Genomic DNA, 18,636 nt, shown 5'->3' on the forward strand with positions numbered 1-18,636 from the left:
TAATATTACAAAATCTATTCGAGGCCAAGGAAGTACCCCGAGTTAAAGGTTCCACCACATTTATTTGAGTGTTTAGCCCTGCGTTCTTGAAAAAAAAAAAAAAAAAAGAGGAAGGCAACTATTTGCGTCGAGTTCAATTTAGGCTCTCTTTATTTCCCCCTAACACGTTTGTCTCTCTATAAAAGGAGGTGTTTGCAGGTTATGTTCTTCAACAATTCTTCCCTATACCACGTAAACCTCCAACAAGATAAAAGCTATGAAAAAGTGATGCATTTGCATTTAAAGCATCAGCAGCAGTGTCCTGATGATTTGTTTTTTCTTCCTTGCAGTTCTACTTTATGACTGACCACGAAAATGCCAGCATTGACGGTATCCAGTACCGCGGTTGCCACCCAGACAAGGACAGCGAAACATGTACGTAGCGACATACTTGTTTTCCATTACCTATATACCGCTACTGCGACGCTCCTGAGATCAAGGCCGAACATAAGTGTTTCCTCAAAATCTAGTGTAATAATTCAGGAGTATCTGTACTACATTCATAAGTTGAGAGCAACGTTTGCACTCGAAGGAACTGCTATTTCATTACTGTATTTATGTGGTAATCATTTTTAATAATTTAGACATCAAGTAATCCATTTGCGGTTTTGGCGCTGGAAACGTCTGGTCAATTAAAATATTAAAACCTTGAGCTCGTTCTTTTTATTTGTAAGTTTTCATTGTCTTTCGGAGTTTATATATAGTGGTTTTATTTTTTTTTTCGTTAAAAACACACCTTGCAGTGGAAGCGCACATAACTAATTACTTATTTTCTTATATTATTGAAATGTTAATTAAGGCGTTAGCAATATTACCTACATGACAGCGAAACGCTGACCACGTCCACTTTCGGACAAAGGCGAGAGGAAGGCGGCGTCACGGGTCGGACACCAATGGGCGCGTGGGAAACCGCTGAACAGCGAGAGCAGCCTCAGGCAGCGGATGCTGCTGCTGCTAATCGGAGTCAGCGCCTAGCTGGGCAAGCAGAAATACGGCGCAAGAAGCGGCAAGCCGACGCCAATCTGCATGCGAAAGACGCTGAGGCGAAGAGGGGTCATCCAACACCATCTTGGCTCATCGAGACCGCTTCGACGGGAAACTTTAATGCAAGATCTATTGGAGAATTCTTAGGAAATGCGTTAGCGTGACCCTTGGAAAACATTTCCTAAAGGGTGACCCTTTAGGAAACGCTAACACTAATCACCTAACAGAGTAAACAAAGTCGGCCAAAACTGGGGGAATCAAAATAGAAAGCCGGAAAGAGAAAAGTGAAGGGGTCAGCGGTAGCGTTTACATATGGTGGAGGGCGTGAGTGGCATTTTCCAAGGTCATGTTCACGCATTCCCTAAGGATTCACGAGCAGAATATTTTTATCGAAATACTTTGACCTTACCATTGTAGTTAAAATACATTAAAAAAGGCACCATATATGCAGCTTCTACGAAATCTTGGTGTTTCGCTTGGTCACACCATTTATCTTGAAATTTATGTGATGCGGCAAAATTACTCATGACACACATGTTTACGGATTATGCAAATAGTATCTTGCTAGCATTATTTTAAAAATTACGAAAAGCCTGCGGAGGGCTAACACACCTCAGTGTGGGACCCACAGCCTTCCATGGGTTAACGTACTAATAACTGGTTCCCTCTGCTCCAATAGTGCTCCCCGCTCGGATGTTAGTCAAAGCTCCTATACAATTTCTTGGTCCGACTTTTTTTTACATGCACAAAATGTTTACCAGAGTAATCGCTCATAACGCCTAATACAAACAAGCTGTGAAAAGGCAATAAAATATCCTGTTATTCCTATTGACTCTGCGGCATTCAAGTTCATCGGCTCCTTGCTCACCCACGTGGCTGTTTCCCGGCAAACACACCACATTGTTTTAGGGGCGAAGCTCCTTAGTGTCTAGCCTTGTCCGGCGACCGTGCTCAATCGATGGCACTGCCGCCGGGATCGGCCCACCCAAATGTATATTTAAAAAAAAATGTACGCCCGTACCGGGGTTCGAACTCAGGGCCCCGCTTACCAGGTAGACGTCTTAACCACTACGCTACACTCCAACGTGCCATGTAGTCGCGCAACGTCTATACAGGAGAGGGCGCTGCGGTAAAATGCGTATATAATCGTGTTAAACTTTGCATGCATTGGCTCAACGTTTATAGACAAGAGGGCGCTGAGGTCAAATGCTCAAATGCGTATATAACCAGGATCCATACCACACATTCTCTTTCTGACATTGACCGTTCACATAAGCGGTCGGGATGCGTTCTCACGGCTTCTAGTGGATCCAAGCTGATCCGCTAAAAGAACCGCTGGCTCTGCATTTCACCGAGCATAAAGCAGTAATAATGAAGTCGAAACGCAACCGGGAACTCAAAACTACCTATGAAAAATAAAATCAATATCATCAGCACCACTAGAGCTTCGCCCCAATCAACATCATTCATCACGTGCAGATGCGTCCATTTTTTCTCTCCCCGGCTCAACCGACGACGCGCTCTTGCTTTAGTGAATTAGTCATTTGTATGAGAAATCTTTTGTGTCCAAAAAACACATATGAATACTACAATATATATATATATATATATATATATATACAGGATGTTTTTTTTTATTCTTACACATTTGTTAAAAAAAACCGTGAACGCTACACTAATGCCGTTTCTGCAGGTGGGTCATACGACAGGGCAGACATGATGCGGGTGGCTAATCTTTGCGATAAATCGGCTAATTAATTCGAATTTGTTAATTAACTAGTAGAGCATCATTGAAAAACACTAAATCAACTATTTTTGGAAGGATATAACGCCGGGGAAGCATTTTACGGCGTTCTCTAAAAGCGTTCCATTTGGACGCGTTTCTAAATTTTGGTTTCTTATCAGAGCGCATCACCGCGCCCGCGGTCCTCCTCCCCAGTGGCTGAGACGCGCAACACACGTGCGCCCTACTTCCCTCTATTTTACGAGGGAGGCGAGGAGGTGGCTTCGCGTTGCGACCACCGGGGGGAAGGATCACGGGCGCGTAGATGCGCTCTGATAAGAAACCGAAAACTACAAATGCGTCCAAATAGAGCGTTTTTACAGGACGCCATAAAATGCTGCCCCGGCGTTATATCCTGCTAAAAATAGTTGATTTAGGGGTTTTCGATGATGCTCAGCAATTTTCTAATTGAAACCATGTTGATTTTAAGTAATTAAAACGTTGATTAACGAATTCTAATTAATTAGCCGACTTATCGAAAAGTTAGCCACCCACATAATGTCCGCCTGGCCGTAAACCCATCTGCACAAACCGCATTATTGTAGCTTTCACGTTTTTTCTTAAAACAAATGTGTAAGAATAAAAAAAACACCCTGTATATATATATATATATATATTTATATATATATAACGAAGTGAAAAACTCACGGTGAAAAACAACAAACAGCGGAAGTTTAATCGACAGTTTCGCCGAGAGACTCGGCTTCGTCAGGAGATGAGTTACAAGTGAGGGCATATCGCTGCCGCAAAAAAGTTCAAAACTAGGGGAAAAAAAAAAAAAAAAAGAGAAAAGGGGGGGGGGGGGGGCGGTTTACGCGTTTCCACATGGCAAACAACTTGAACCCGCTGCACCTGCGGGGCGGCGAAATACAAAGTGCTCTTGAGCGCTCAGGACGGTGGCTACAATAGGCCCTGAACGGGCGACGTCTTCTTGGCTGATGGCCCCCAACGAGCCAATGCATCCCCGCGACGGTCACCCCTGGGGCGCCACCATATATATATATACGTACATATAATATGATTAAGAACCCTAAAATAAATTTATAAGAAACTTGTCATAAGTTTCTTAAATAGTGATTTCATGTTCTTATATATATTATATAGTGTGTATATAGTTCTTATATCGTTGTGCATGGTTTTTATATATCTTGTATCGTATGATTCATATGTGTTTACTTGACGCGCACATTTCTCATACAAATTATATTTTTCAATAGGGTCGCTGCCGCGTCACCGCGCGTGCGATCGCTGCATCTTCTTGTTGTCATTTAATTGCTCATTCCGATTTGATGGGCCAAACGCTTCTCGGAACACTTGCATGCCGTGTTACTACCACTCAGTGTTGTGCCCGTTACCGAAAAAAAGTAACGAAATAGCGTTACTCGTTAGTTTGGTAAAAATTAACGCGTTATTGAGCTACGTTACTTTTTTACAAACGTAACAATATACCGTTACCGTTACTTCTCAAGAATAACGAACGTTACTCTTACGTTACTTTTACGTTACTTTTGTGTTCCAGTACATATGTTTGGCGGCATGCGAACGGGGACTTCTGGAACACAACCAGCCAACCAACGGGCGGCGGAGAAAAGCTCACCGGAGAAAAGTTTACCGGAGATAAGCTCACCGGAGAAAAGCTCACCGCAAAACCGGCAGATGCGGAGAAAAGCTCACCGATTTTTTGAACTTAGCGGATTCTGCGTCAAACGTGGCAATTTAACACAATTCGCATTCGTCACTTCACCAAAAATATGTCCTCTTTTTTGTAATATTCTTGAAGTTCATTGGGGATATTTACTAATTCCTCGGAAATAAGTAAGCACCCATTCTGTATAATAATGAAGTCGCAAGTATAAAATCAAAACATCGTACTCCGGTAAAAAAAAAAAAAAATATTGACAGCTGACAGTGCGCCGTCGGTAGCTCTATCACATAAAGAGGTTTGTTCTTTGCGAGCTAATATGAATAGCGGTGTGTCAACCGTTTCAGCTCCAAATATTGTGTAGTGCCTAATAGATAACTAGGTGTTTGTTAATGTAATCAATGCCGCCTACGCTGTTTTCTTTCTGTTAATTTCACTAACAAAACTTTAGTTCCGAGAACAGCTTCGTCCTGTCGTGTTTGTGGTCTTCACTCCGTCTTCGTCGTTTGGGCGGTTTTTATCATTTCAGGCATCGCGTTGTTGCGCAAGCACTTTCTGATTTTCGGTATTTACAGTTTAGATTTTTAGGTTTTCAAGTTCATAAAGTTTTCAGTTAGGCTTTTGTTGCTTAGAGAGTAAGCCACAGAAAACACTCACCCGCAATTATTGATTTGGAAGCAATATACCTAATAAGCTTAAAAATATTACAAAAAAGGACATTTTCTTTTATACAAAGCTGATGAATTTTGATGATAATAAATTGACATATGTTACGCTTGACCCAACAACCTCCATAAAAAAAGAAGAAAAAAAATCGGTAAGGTTTTCTTCGCATACGCTCAATGGACGGTGAGCTTTTCTCCGCATCCGCCGGTTTTGCGGTGAGCTTTTCTCCGGTGAGCTTATCTCCGGTGAGCTTTTCTCCGGTGAGCTTTTCTCCGGTGAGCTTTTCTCCGGGATTCCAACCAACACCCCTCACCTTTACGCCGTTTTTTAGTAACAGTCCGGTTCATACTATTACCAGAGTCTGATTTACTTCACTACCTAAAACAGGACACCGGTTACCAGCACACGTTTTACAGGTTTAAAACTTTTTTAATATTTTAATTCTGACCTCAGGAAAGTAAAGACTAATCAAGTGAAAAATTATTCTGTGTACAAAAGTGGGTCAGGAACGTTTAGGCAGCGAGGGGGAGCGAGAGTAAAAAATTCCTCAAAGGGTGTTTCTATTTTTTTTTTGTAACTAGAGAAACGAGCAAATCGCTTCGCCACTAGGTGTCCACTGTTTAAAACGGATGTCTCTCTTCTCCTATTCCCCCTCCCACCTCCCTCCTCCCCCCTCCCCCCGCTGTCCGCCTCTGCTGCACAAAGCAGAGGGGGAAGAGGGAGGGGTGGGGGCTGTAACGCAGTCGTTCGTTCAAACACTGTAAGTGGTGACACTATGAAAAAAAGAAAAGGAGGACGAACTGAATTAGCTGGTAGCCGTAAGTTTTTTTCCGCCTTGGAAAAGCAAGATAGTGTCGCTTTTTAACGGATGTTTTTCTTGGTCAGAAAAGTTTTTTTTTTTTTTTTAAGTTTACTGGGACGGATGCTGGTTCCGTTCAGCGATAAGCTTGTGCAAGATATTGAGATGGATGGGTGAATAGATGGACTGATAAGTGGAAACCACCGTTTTAGGAAATCGAAGTTTCAGAAGTCTCAGCAGCAAGATACCGCATTGCCTGGGCATTGCGTGCTCGAGCGCAAGAAGTTGCCCCTGGAGCAGAGAACGTAGATCCTCCATTGAGCTTAGTGACCTAAATTTAGTTCCCTGCCGTCTCCAGTTTTATGCACAAGATCGGCTATTCTAAACGTTAGATCAGGCGTCGTGACTTTTTCCCAAATAGCTAATGTATTTCACCAGTTTTGGTCAAAAGGAACGAGTAACAAAATTTGACAGCCGATACCGTAAAAAAGTAACGGAAATACTTTACTCGTTAGTCATTCAGAATACTAACGAGTACGTTACTGCGTTAGCGAAAAATATAGCGCGTTACCAGTAACGTCGTTACTAGTAACGCGTTACTTTCAAAACGGCTACCACTCCTTCAATTGGTTGTGCCGCACATTATGCAGCACACTTCGCTACTTTACGCCGGGACCCTGTGTGTGAGTTCGTTGAACGTTGGTCGAACCTCTCTTTATGTACAACTGTCAAGTGCTTTTTGTGCTTTTTTTTATTTGGGTCAACAGGGGCTCTTCTTTGGCCTCCTCGTGAAGTCACGCACTCGTCGCGCTTTGAATTATCCCAGTGATTAGCTTTTCTTTTTTTTTTTTCTGAAATTCTTCATTTTCTAAAACTTGGGATAATATTTACTAGCGCAAAATGCCCTCTTTTTTGTAGTTTTTACCCTAATCAATATCGGAATTTGCACACACAGAAAAAAAGTCAGCCCTTTCAGAAGGAGGGGCGAAAAAAAAATATGCGTATAGTTTTCATAGTTTCTGAAGAATTAATTTATGAAACAACAAAACTCTAGATTGTCCGCGGAAGTTCATACTTTGAATTACGCGTTGATTTCGATTCTTCCTTTATTTGTTCTTGCTTCTTTCCAGACGAAGCTGGCCTGCTTGTTACCTGCAGCTTCATTGCCTCTGATATGTGTGGCTGGTTCCCCGAGAACCTCGAGGACGAGTTGGACTGGGTCAAGTTCGGTTTCGGACAGGTTACTCGCCTCTGGCAGCCTCCTTTCGCAGACGTGGGCCACACAGGTGTGTACAGTGAGCCGATAATCTCTCGAATCGAACCTCGCCTTAAAGCATAATGCTTTTATCGAATCAGGCCCTAAACCAGAATGCTTTTATCAGCAGGTTGTCAAATGTAGAGTGTTACGAAAAGTTGATACTAAAGTATAACGCCGGCTTGCAACGATCAAGCGGTTGGTGCCAATATAGGGTCATGATTGTTGCATATTTGGTTTGGTATCGCACGTGATGTCAGAACAATTAAGCGACGTCACTGTTACCTTGCGGTGTCTTGCGATAACTTTTTGCATGATACCACAGTTTCACATGATACCCTGAGTAAATAAAACGACCTTACGTCGCTTGAGGTAGTCAAAGAATTTTTGCCACGTGACAGAAAGGCGCAATCAAAACACTTTGGAAAACGGTGTATAACAGCACATGATTTTGCATCCTGCCTCATACCTATACGCAGCAAGAAGGTGTTTAGACTTACTGAAGAAATCTTTAACGAATTACAATGCAGGTTGATGAATGTCGAAATTTATTACTAGGTAACGGTGTCAGTATGAAAGTGTTTTTAAAGCAGAAGTAGAGACATATTAGGGATGTTTTTTTTAAGAAAGGCCTGTCGGCTATCAGCATATCAAATTAAGTACGGCAAATAAGTTAATATGTTTGCTTGCAGTCATTCTGATACTGATACACATTCGCACTATGCCAACATGACCATCGAATCTAGAGACAAACTACGGTATCAATAAACGCTAATTTGTGACGCATCTGCTCTTATTCTGCCATTCTAATTTCTAGACTATCCTAATTTGTTCAGATGTCCAAAGTTTATCACCTCCGTCTTGAAACCAAGGTGATCAAAATGGCTCGTTACGCAAAAATTAGCAAACGTTTTATGACTGAATAGGCAAAACTAAGTGTTTATGAAATCATACATAATTAAATAGAATAAAATTGCCATCATCTGTAAAAAGGATTATATATGAACCGTGTTTGGGCAGGAACTGCCATGTTCGCCTAAATGTTTTGGAAAATTTCTTGGCCGAGCTCATCGTGCAACTTGATCAATATGTAGTGCTTCACCCACGACTACGCATTTTAGAGTGCTAAAGCTTAAGTCTTCTACCAAACATTTCGCGCAACATGCTAGAAAACACCGACGGCAGCGCATGGTATCGAAGCGACACTCTCTTCATAATTTTACTCCAAGAAACAAAGAAAAAATAAAGGCAGCAACGGGAACCTAGCGCATGAGGCTACCTTCCAACTTATTCTCTTTTTTTTTTTTGGCATATTCCCTTTAAGACAGATCCAAACCAACGATCCCATTTACGCATCTGAAGAGACCTTTACGTGCTCCCGTACATGATTATTTCCGGGGAGCGCACTTACTTCGGATTTTCACAACGTTGCACGAGATTTGTTAAAATTGTAAAAAGGTTACAGAAGAAATTATTTAGTGAACACGTAAACGTTTCAAAATCAAAATAATATTTGATCAAGTATTGTATCTCAGCTAAAGGAGGGCAGTACGGCCGATGCAACAAGTCTAAGTATGGGTTCATTGTACATCAGGATTCAGGTGATCATAACAATGCTCACCTTATGATTTTCTGCGGTTTTTAAAACTCCACAATTCCTTGACGAAGGAGAAATCGGCTTTCGAGAAAAGTTAAACAAAACACCACGATGGGTAGTATGGTTTCCATCGTCTAACAACCAAAGGACTACAGGACGCGCTTTATTAAAGAGAACTTACGACCGATAACACATAATTGGTTTTAGCACCGAAGATAATGAGGTGTTGAAATTAACTGCTGGGCAAGTTGGACAAACATTGCGAAAAAATTAGTCTTAAGGAAAACGACAGGACGAAGATACGAGCAGGGCAAAAGCTTTTCGGCCTGTTCGTATCTTCCTCCTATCCTCGTCAATTGCGGTTTATGTCCTCACGAAGAAGAATGATGTGGGCTGCGGTGAAGCTTGGCCTTACACCGGATCAAAGTGAGAAAAAACTTAAGGGGCGTGCTTGGGCGATATCACCTAGATTAATCAAGGGCTGTACACTAGAATAACTACGTACTGTATATATGTGTGTAATGGCCGCGATCGTGTAATAGCTGCATCCCTAACTTTAAACAAAAATGAGCCGAAAAATATATTTAAAAATTACCCATGTATAGGCCGCACCTACTATTTTAAAACCGTAAATGCGGCAATCACTTTTTTATTCTTTCTATTACTGTCGGCAGGTGGCGCTAACCCGGCTGCGGCAGCCAACATTGAGGCACTCTATCCCACTGATATCCATGTCTATTTGCTGGATCGCGTTTGACCAGCTACGTCTATGGACTGGAATGCGGCCACGGTCGGCCATCTTTTTGGTAGAGTTATATTATCTCTAGCCATCATAGGTAATATGGCGGACAGCGCTATGGCGGCAGGCTGCCATAAAATAGCCGTGGATCTAGTACACTGTACTGTGGGTGATATTTCGTGCTTGATTGAAGTTGTTCAACGAAGCAGGTTCTTGAAACCCGGCGTGAATGATAGTCTCATCTTTGAGGACCCCGCGTAAGTTCTACGAAAGCGAAGCACCGGGGGAAAGCAGTGCAGCTCGCATCGAAAGCAGACTCCGTACCGGCGTCTACTTTCGATGCTTCTTACGATGCGACTTTCGATGCGTGCTGTGATGCTTTTCCGCGGTGCTGCGATTTCGTGAAACTTTCAACGGGGCCTCAAAGATCGGGCTACCGTTTACGCCGCGTTTCAACAATGCTTCGTCAAACAATTCCAATCAAGCACGAAATATCACCCACGCTATTTTGATGGCAGCCTGCTACCACAACTGCCACAACGCTGTCTGTCATGGATGGATGATAGTGGCTGCAGCAGCTGCATATTGGATAGAGGTGATATAACTCTACCCCAAAAAATGGCCGCCAGTGGCCGCATTCGCGGAGCGGGCAAACGCGATCCAGCATTTATCATAGAGATCAGTGCTCTATCCGGTCTGTTTGCGCCTCTCGCTTTATTTTGAACAATTTCGAACCAGAAGCAGTGCATCTCTTTTGTGTTTGCGAGAACACCCGGTTTCCCGCTGTCACCCACTTCAGGCTTATGGATGGGGAAGTTCACGAGTTACACGGCCGGCTTTAAACTCAAATTATTGCCTTTAGTTAAGGCAACAGCAAAAGAGCAGCTGGGCAAGAGTTCGGCGTCGACGACGCCGAGACGCCGGACGCCGAGACAAGTTCCGAAGATGAGTGATCTACGACGGACGAGTGGAAATGGCTTTGAACACCTGTCTATGCAATACCCATAAACGTTTTCTTGTTCTACCAAGGCGTGTGAGCACTTCCATGCAATGAAGAGCAAGTAGTGAAACTTTCGGCGAAAAGAAATGATTTCCAAAAGAACATTTTCATATTTTTCCGTGTAATGGCCGCACCACTACTTCTCGACCGAAATCATAAACAAATACCTGCGGCCATTACACGCGTATGTATGGTAATTTCAATGACATTAAGCGGAGGCACAAGTTGGACGTCAGTATTGCATCAGAGTTCTGCTTGTCCTCGTGTAAAACAAAAGCGGCAATTGATGCTTGACATGGGCTTGGGTCCAAATACTGAGCTGGCGCAGTCCGTCTGTGAAGATATTTAATGGAGTAAAAGGACGTCTTTTACAAACATTGATAATTCCAGGTGGTCGAGGTGTAGGTCAAATAGGAAGCCGCGTATAAACCGGCAGTAGCAAGGCTTAATCTCATGACGCCTGGGTTTGCCACCTGCGTATTTAGTTTGATCTTACCATGTACATCTTTCTACATTCCAGGTTTTTATATGTTCGCCACCAACCCGTTGAACAAGGAAGCCAGGGCACACCTCGTTTCTAAGCGCGTGGATGCCACAGACAACCAGGGCCGCTGCTTCTCCTTCTGGTACAGTATGCGGCACCCCAACAGCGGCACGCTGAATCTGCTGCTCCGAATGGAAAACAACTCGAGCAACCTGCTCTGGACGCGATCCGGGCCCCAGGGAAGGTCCTGGGCCAGGGGCCACGTGGAGTTCTACGCCGACAGGGCTCATAAGGTGAGACATAGCTTTTGGCTTTCGTTTAGTTGGTCTCCGGTGCCAGTTAATTGACTATTAGTGGCGTAACTGATTAAAATAAAGTACACATTTACCTTTCATGCATCATGTTATTAGATAAGCGGGGAGTTCTTCATTTAGGTTCCGCATTACGTGATCCTTTCTAAAGTGCGCACCCTCCTCTAGGTCCTCAGAGGCCGCCATATTTTGATCGTCATGCTGAGCACGCATCGGACACAAGTACTGCGTCAGCGTGTGGATTGTACTATATTACAAATGTGTTTGACACGAGTGCTGCTCTAGCGCTAGGCGTGAACTCTGATCTAATCACACGCCTTGCCCAGGAAGCAATGCCCAAAATATGGCACCCGCCAGTATTGCTTTATGGACATTTGAAAATAATGTACTTTATTCCATGAATGATAGTTTGCTTGTTAGGAGAAAAAGACTATCAGCATAATGTTTAGTTTTTGTAAAGTAGTCTCATACTGTAGGCAACAATGATGCGATAAGAGTGGTCAGCGCGCCATGTTAGAAACCGCGTGTTCAGTCAAGGTGCTGCCGAGGCTCTACGTACCTCAGTTCAAAGCAAGCCGTTCTACTGCATATTTTGCGAGATTTAGCTTACTAAACTTTTGTATTGGTCTTCATAACCCTCAGGGCTAGTTGGGTTCTTGCAGAAATATTTGATCACCAATTCAATACTTGGTACTTAAATAAAGTAAGGAATTAGTTTACTAAGGTTGTAAATACTATAGATCTTCAGCCCCGGGAGAGCCTCACTTACTGCTATTCCTGGCATGGCGTCCAACATGCTGATTCTACTAAATTACCGAGGCATGCATTCCTAAGACACCACAAATCAACAACACTGATGTAACGTAGGGGCAGTAAGTCAGCTCAAGGCGCACTGCCTCGAGGCCCGTCCTGTCACACTTTCAAAGGCGGCGTTCAGGTGAACACCGCTGAAAAGTCTTTTCTCAAAAAGGTTGGCGAATTCCTCGTCCTACTGGAATGCAATCCTAAGGGTGCTTTTGTTATTCGGTCAGGCATCATATTCTGTTTAATGTATTGTACTCTGTCAGTGTTATGTCTCTTGTCTAGGCGCTATGCGAACCGTACAGACGCTGTCGCAGGCAAGCCGTATGACTGCGAGCGCTGAATGACATCTGTAATTTGCCGACATGTGACAGAAAGAAAACAAAACTCCGAGTTCAATTTGCATGAGATTTGTTTTGAATTGCTTTTAGGCTCGCCCAGGACAAAGCACCTTAATTGTGTGAAAAATACTTTTCTAGTAATGCGATACTTATTAAGGTTACAATCTTATAATATGGCTTGTATTCCTAGACTATCATTATAATTTTTCTTGTAATTGTACGCATGAATATTATATTCGAATATTTAATATTATAATATTACTATTGTGAATCACGTTGACAAGATTTGTTATATTATAGCAGCCCTTGAAATATAAAAAAAGGTGATGTGGTCGCTGGGCCTGGGCGTTATTGCAGACAACCCTGAATCAACCAAGTTTAAGGAGTTGGATATTCTTCTTCATACTAGTGCATTGGAAAGTGGCAATTTGTCTCATAATTTAAACATAACTATTGTCTTTCAGTTTGTACTCGAGGCAATACTGCTGGCATCGACGCCGGCGGTCATTGCGGTGGATGAGATCCGCGTGACGAGAGGAGAGTGCGAGGATAAAGGTGCGTTCTTGTCGCAGCATTCGGATGTCTCTAGTCCAGTTTTTAATTTCAGGCAAAGCAGTGGTCAGAGTAATCAAGCAAGCGAGCTGGTTTAGGACACACGTATTTGAAGCCAGGACGACGGATGAAGAAAGAGGGCAATGAACATCTGAAAACCTATCTTAATCTAGTCAAACCACGCCTAACCTACACTGAACTAAAATAACTTAACTGAATCGATTCTTGCACAAACTAACTCCGCTTACGTATTTTATTCTTGTCCATAATTACCTATTCTAAACAAACCTTGTGTAACCCGACATACACTGAAGTAACCTGGAATAAGCTAACCCAGCAAAACCTCAAGTCCACTACCCATAACTACCCCAATCTAACCTACATCAAACTAATGTAATCTAATCTAGAATAACCTAATATAATCCAGCCTAAACCTACATATCGTAATATAGCTCGGCTAGTCTAACCCCACCTCATCCCCCCAAATTAAACATAACGCTTACTAAACTACCATAGTCTAACCTAAACTAAACTAAGGTGAACTTGCCTAAATTAACATAGCCCAACCGAAGTATTCTCTAATAGAATTGGTGTTCAGTAAAGGTACACTCGCCGGCCGTATGAAGGTGAACGCCGGACCGTCGACCCCTCCTAGAGTGCCTCAATATTGTTGGCCGCAGCGCCTTGCTAGAGTGGGGACAACTATGTCGTCTGCTAGAAGAGCGGCCATTTTTCCTTTCGTTTGACGCGCCTGGTATATGAAAAAGAGCGCGTCGCATTTCCCTTTGAGCTCCTTGTGCTCTTATTGGGTATGATCACTTGTAAAATAAAGGAGGACTGTTTTAAGGAACGCGTCACCTCACCCTTCGAGTCAGGTGTGCACCTGTTTTATGATATAAAATGACGATTTTGTGCCCACATGCCGCGAGTCCGTTGGCAAAAGTGCCATCGGCAGCCGCTTGTGTGGTGATCCGCTTCTTGATGATGGCCGATTTATGTAAGTTTGTGGACAGTTTTTATGTGCGGTACCGTTTTGTGCAACAGATTTTGGTATTTGACGTCGGATTTAATGACTGAAATGAAAGGCAGCCACCAGCGAGGCGGAGACCGCGATTACGCTGAGCTCTATATATCTTCCTTTTAATTCGCCGGTATTGTTGCCTAACAAAATTTAAATGATAGATGGGCTGTGATTTCTATTTGGCTGGCCTGGGGCGAACTGTTCGAGAAATTTACGCTTTTAGAGGTTATACGGATGTTCATAATGACCATCGTAACACTTGCACTACGGGCTTTTAAACTAACAACAAGAAAAATATTTTTTTTCTTCTTTCAATTCGCTTTTATATCGCAAAAGTTAAGAATTTTATTAGGCCATCTATCCCAGTGTCAGCTTTTGCCATCCGTCGGCTCCGTTCTGCTCGTTGGCACTGGGCTCAAAGTGGGCCTGAAAATAGAACAGAGGGCATCATTAAACAGAGTAGGGTCCAAAGTAAACTTGCTCTCAATTTATTTTTCTTAAAATTGGCAATTTATTAAAACTTGAGTCTATTTAACTTGCTAATGCACACTAAGGGCAAATGTTCAATATCTAACTTAAAGACGTTCATTATATTAATAGGTTCTCTGCAAAAGAACTGTGCATAGACCAAAATAACGAAATGTGCGACACAACGTTAGTGTCATACTCCCCCAGGCTGGGTCAACACCTTTACCAGAGGTCCTGATGCAAAGTGTACACAAGCTTTGTGATGCAATCACCCCAGAACCCCTAAAAAAATTAACCATTCCCCCCCCCCCCCCCGCCCTCCCCCCCCGTTCCCGATCGCCCGGTATTTACACTCAATCTAGTAGCGTCGACCGAAGGGCCTACAACCCCGAGACTGTGGATAAGCAAGGCCAACACGAAATATTCTCACTCAGTAACATTGTCCTGAAGGCGACCAGCACACACGAATCATAGCCTCCGAGATTGGCGCGCTTGCGCAAACACACGAAGATTCGTTGCTGGGCGATTGTACTGGGTGAAACAAGGAGACGCTAGGCTCTTTATATCGACCGGAAAATTCGGTTTCTTAACCTATCGCGCTACGACTTTGTGCAGCGCTGCCCACAGATGGTGCATTTTTTTTTTTTGTAAAATTTGCAAAGGGCGAACTTACCTGAGGAAAAAGTAAAGAAAGAAAAAGGCTTAGCTCCTATGGAAACTCAGCGACGCCACCGATCTTCAAACAACACGGCGCCGTTTCGCACGGGACACAAGAGATGGCGCAACGAACGCCGCCAACGAACGAGCATACGGCGCCGAGAACCAGTGTCTTTAGCAGACAATCTTTTCAACTCAAAAGCGACGTGCGTTCCGCAGGCGGCGACAGTCGCAGAAACAAAAACAGGCGCGGTAACAACGAGGAACTGCAGTTCCTTGTCTGCTAAATACGCCGGCTCTCGGCGCCGTATGCTCGTTCGTTGGCGGCGTTCGTTGCGCCATCTCTTGTGTCCCGTGCGAAACGGCGCCGCGTTGTTTGAAAACCGGTGGCGTCGCTGAGTTTCCATAGGAGCTAAGCCTTTTTCTTTCTTTACTTTTTTCTCAGGTAAGTTCGATCTGTGCAAATTGTACAAAAAAAAAAGCACCATCTGTGGGCAACGCTGCACAAAGTCGTAGCGCGATAGGTTAAGAAACCAAATTTTCCGGTCGATTTAAAGAGCCTACCGTCTCCTTGTTTCACCCTGTATTTTACTGGCATACGGGAGAATGGAAAGAAGTTGGATCGCTTGTCGCTATACCAACGACTGCGAGCAATAGCAGTATAGAGTCGTGGAAGTATCTGTATAGCATAATCGTTCAGTACCTCAGCCAGTACTTCGAAACAATATTTCCTACGGTGAACGAAACAGGGATCGGAAGGAAACAGAGCTGCTACTCACAGTGCACACAGACGAGGAGCGGGTCGGCCACCCAGTTGTCCCTTTTTATCTGCGTCAACCACAGTTGCTTCCGTTGGGCGTACGTTGGAATGTTGAATAGCTTCCACCCGTTTTGGGAGGGGAGGCACTCGCTTGATCGAATGACGTTTTGGTGAAGGCCCACGTTTCACCGAATGACACCTTAGCGAATAGTCGGACGCCGCGAAGCGGCGTTTTCGGGTGGTCCAAACGGGTTAACATTTTTGAAATGAGCCGCCGAAGACTGTCGCCGCGAGCGGCGTAAAGCGCAGCGCGGCGGATGGGTTAACGCGCGCCCCCGTTATTCGCTTAAACGTCGATTCGCTGAAATGTCGCTGTTCGCTGAAATGTTATTCGCTTATCTGATATGGACCCTTTCGGGAGTTATTTGAGCACTTCGGCACGCAGCAACCCGGCATTATTCTCGAGGCACCATAATTGTTGTGAGCACTAGGCCACGAGGCGACCTCTCGGTATCACGCGTGCAGCGTCAACACAGCGTGAGAGGAAAAATGGCGGCCGCCACCGGGAGCGGTCGGGGGAAACCGGGGAATCCCCGAAAAGGCGGCACTTGCCCTCCCTAAAGATGTCGCCACTCTAGCAAGGCGCAGAGGCCAACAACATTGAGGCGCTCTAATCGCTCCTGGAGTTCCTGTATAGCTACCTACGGTAGCAGAGTTGCGTATTCAGCCTCGGCGCGTGGCCGTAGCGCCGGCTTTCCCGCACGTCCTAATTGCTTTGCTCCTCACGTGACTAAATTTGGCGAATAGCGGCGCCGCGCGCGCCGCCGCGCATGGAAAACGGGAGGGGAGGAAAAGGAGGCGGAAAGCAGGGGAACATACGCCGGGGCGCGAGCGACGTTGGCGGAGCGACCGTAAATGTGGCTTTCTTCCACGGCGCAGGATGCTTTGCTCCTCACGTGATGGATCTCGGCGAATAGCGGCTTGGCGGCGCGGGGAAAACAAATGCGCAACTCTGCTCCCCCTTCGGGGGAGCATATCGAGGAACTCTAACCTCTCCCTTCTATCAGCGCCATGACGCGGCTGCCGTGGCAGCCACGTAATGGCGCTGATCGCAGGGAGCGGTGGACGGTCCGGCGTTCACCTTCCTATCGCGATAAGAAAGCGAAGCGTCACGGCAGCCGTGTCATCGCGCTTATAGCACGGAGCGGTCGACCGGTCCGGCGTTCACATTCATATTGCCGGCGGGTGTACACAAAGAATGTTCAGTGCTCAATTCACGGTGAATATTAAAAACACGGTATTCTAAACTTTAAGGAAGAAATTTACATGCGAAATAATATTTTTCAAAAATAAAATTTTCTGAAAGTTCACATTTGATTTCTGATTTCCTGCAAAATTTTCAAGTTTATAGATATGTGCAGTGTCATTTGAACACGTTAAGTTCTATCAAAATTGCGCTAAACCAAAGCTTTTCTGAAAGGAACATGATTGCCAGTTCTGCCTGAAAGTACAACAGAAAAGTTGCAATTAATTTAAAAGGGCGCATTATACCTTCAAATTCATGTAGCGGAGAATGCATTCGTAATATGACCGGGAATGCATTGTGGGCTACAAGAGGCTTTACGTCACTCTCATATGTGATATAAAAATAGTAAAATAATTTTGACTAAAAATTTAAAACAAACGCCTTCCAGATCAAAAAGAATGAGTTAATTGACTGGTTAAAGGAAGAAGCAACAGAAGAAACGGTCACATTGAAACAGGTGCATGGAGTATTTTTTTATTGCCGGAATATAGAAAATACGTATAAACTTAAACTGTTATACTCTATTCTGAAAAAAAAAATGCAGAAGATTAATAACAGGGTGAACTTCCTACAACAACGTTTCTCAGCGCGTTAATTTGGCATATGTCAGGTGTACGAGAATAATTGTTTTTCTCGTCATGGTTTTGTAAACTCTACCACGTTGGGTCGTTGTTCATTGAAGTTTTATTAATAACAATTCTCTTTTTTTTTTTTTTAAATTAGCACTCAGCTGCGATTTTGAGTACTCCGGGTGTGGCTGGAAATTAAATGGCTGGGAGATGAACAGCGGACGAAAAATCGGAACACCAGATGTTGACCACACCACAGAGACCGGTTACGGTGAGTGCAATCATCAATGAAAGAAGGAAATTACACAGGGCAAGCTAGGGAAATATTTCATAATGATGATCCCAAGATTGGGGAAAAGTACCGAAACGCACGACATGTTGAGTGTCTGGAACATCTCACGTTAAGGTGTTGAGGCGCTGTGTGTGTTCGTTTGTGTTGTATAAATTTCTGCCACTCACGGGCTTATCTTTTTGTCGTTAAACGACCTTCAGGTCGGTGCAACTGCGCGTATGAGCCTCAATACGAAATATCTGTTATGTCTAAATATGTGCGCCTCAAGTGCCCCAGACACCACATGTTTGCAATATAAACCAGCACAACTTAGAACAGCTAAAAATGGGGCTGCAAAAACTGAACATAGTTTTGGAAATATCGAAGTCATCAATGGACATACATGAAGTGATGCGACGAAACCAAAAACATTTAAAAAAGCATTATGCAAAACATAATCCTAGAAAAGATCTTATTTAGGTAGCTGCGCTTTTAAAATATTTATCGCTTATGAATCATACTATTCAGTTAGTGTTCAAACCAGCTGATTTAACATGTCTCCTATCATCGAATCTTGTTCAAATTATCAAA

At 43.8% G+C, this 18,636-nt stretch overlaps 1 protein-coding gene across 1 annotated transcript in view; it reads left to right on the forward strand.

Annotated features, from left to right (window-relative positions):
- Positions 1–18,636, forward strand: part of LOC8041009 (MAM and LDL-receptor class A domain-containing protein 2) — a 204,514-nt gene that overhangs the window by 137,789 nt on the left and 48,089 nt on the right. Inside the window, exons 37-41 of the mRNA XM_040210465.1 lie at positions 330–414; positions 7,044–7,199; positions 11,025–11,281; positions 12,906–12,996; positions 17,929–18,045. Coding sequence (XP_040066399.1) covers positions 330–414; positions 7,044–7,199; positions 11,025–11,281; positions 12,906–12,996; positions 17,929–18,045 — 706 coding nt within the window. The remainder of the gene's footprint in view (positions 1–329; positions 415–7,043; positions 7,200–11,024; positions 11,282–12,905; positions 12,997–17,928; positions 18,046–18,636) is intronic.

This window comes from Ixodes scapularis, unplaced genomic scaffold (genome assembly GCF_016920785.2).
Source record: "Ixodes scapularis isolate PalLabHiFi unplaced genomic scaffold, ASM1692078v2 PGA_scaffold6__148_contigs__length_123643588, whole genome shotgun sequence".
NCBI lineage: Eukaryota > Metazoa > Arthropoda > Arachnida > Ixodida > Ixodidae > Ixodes > Ixodes scapularis.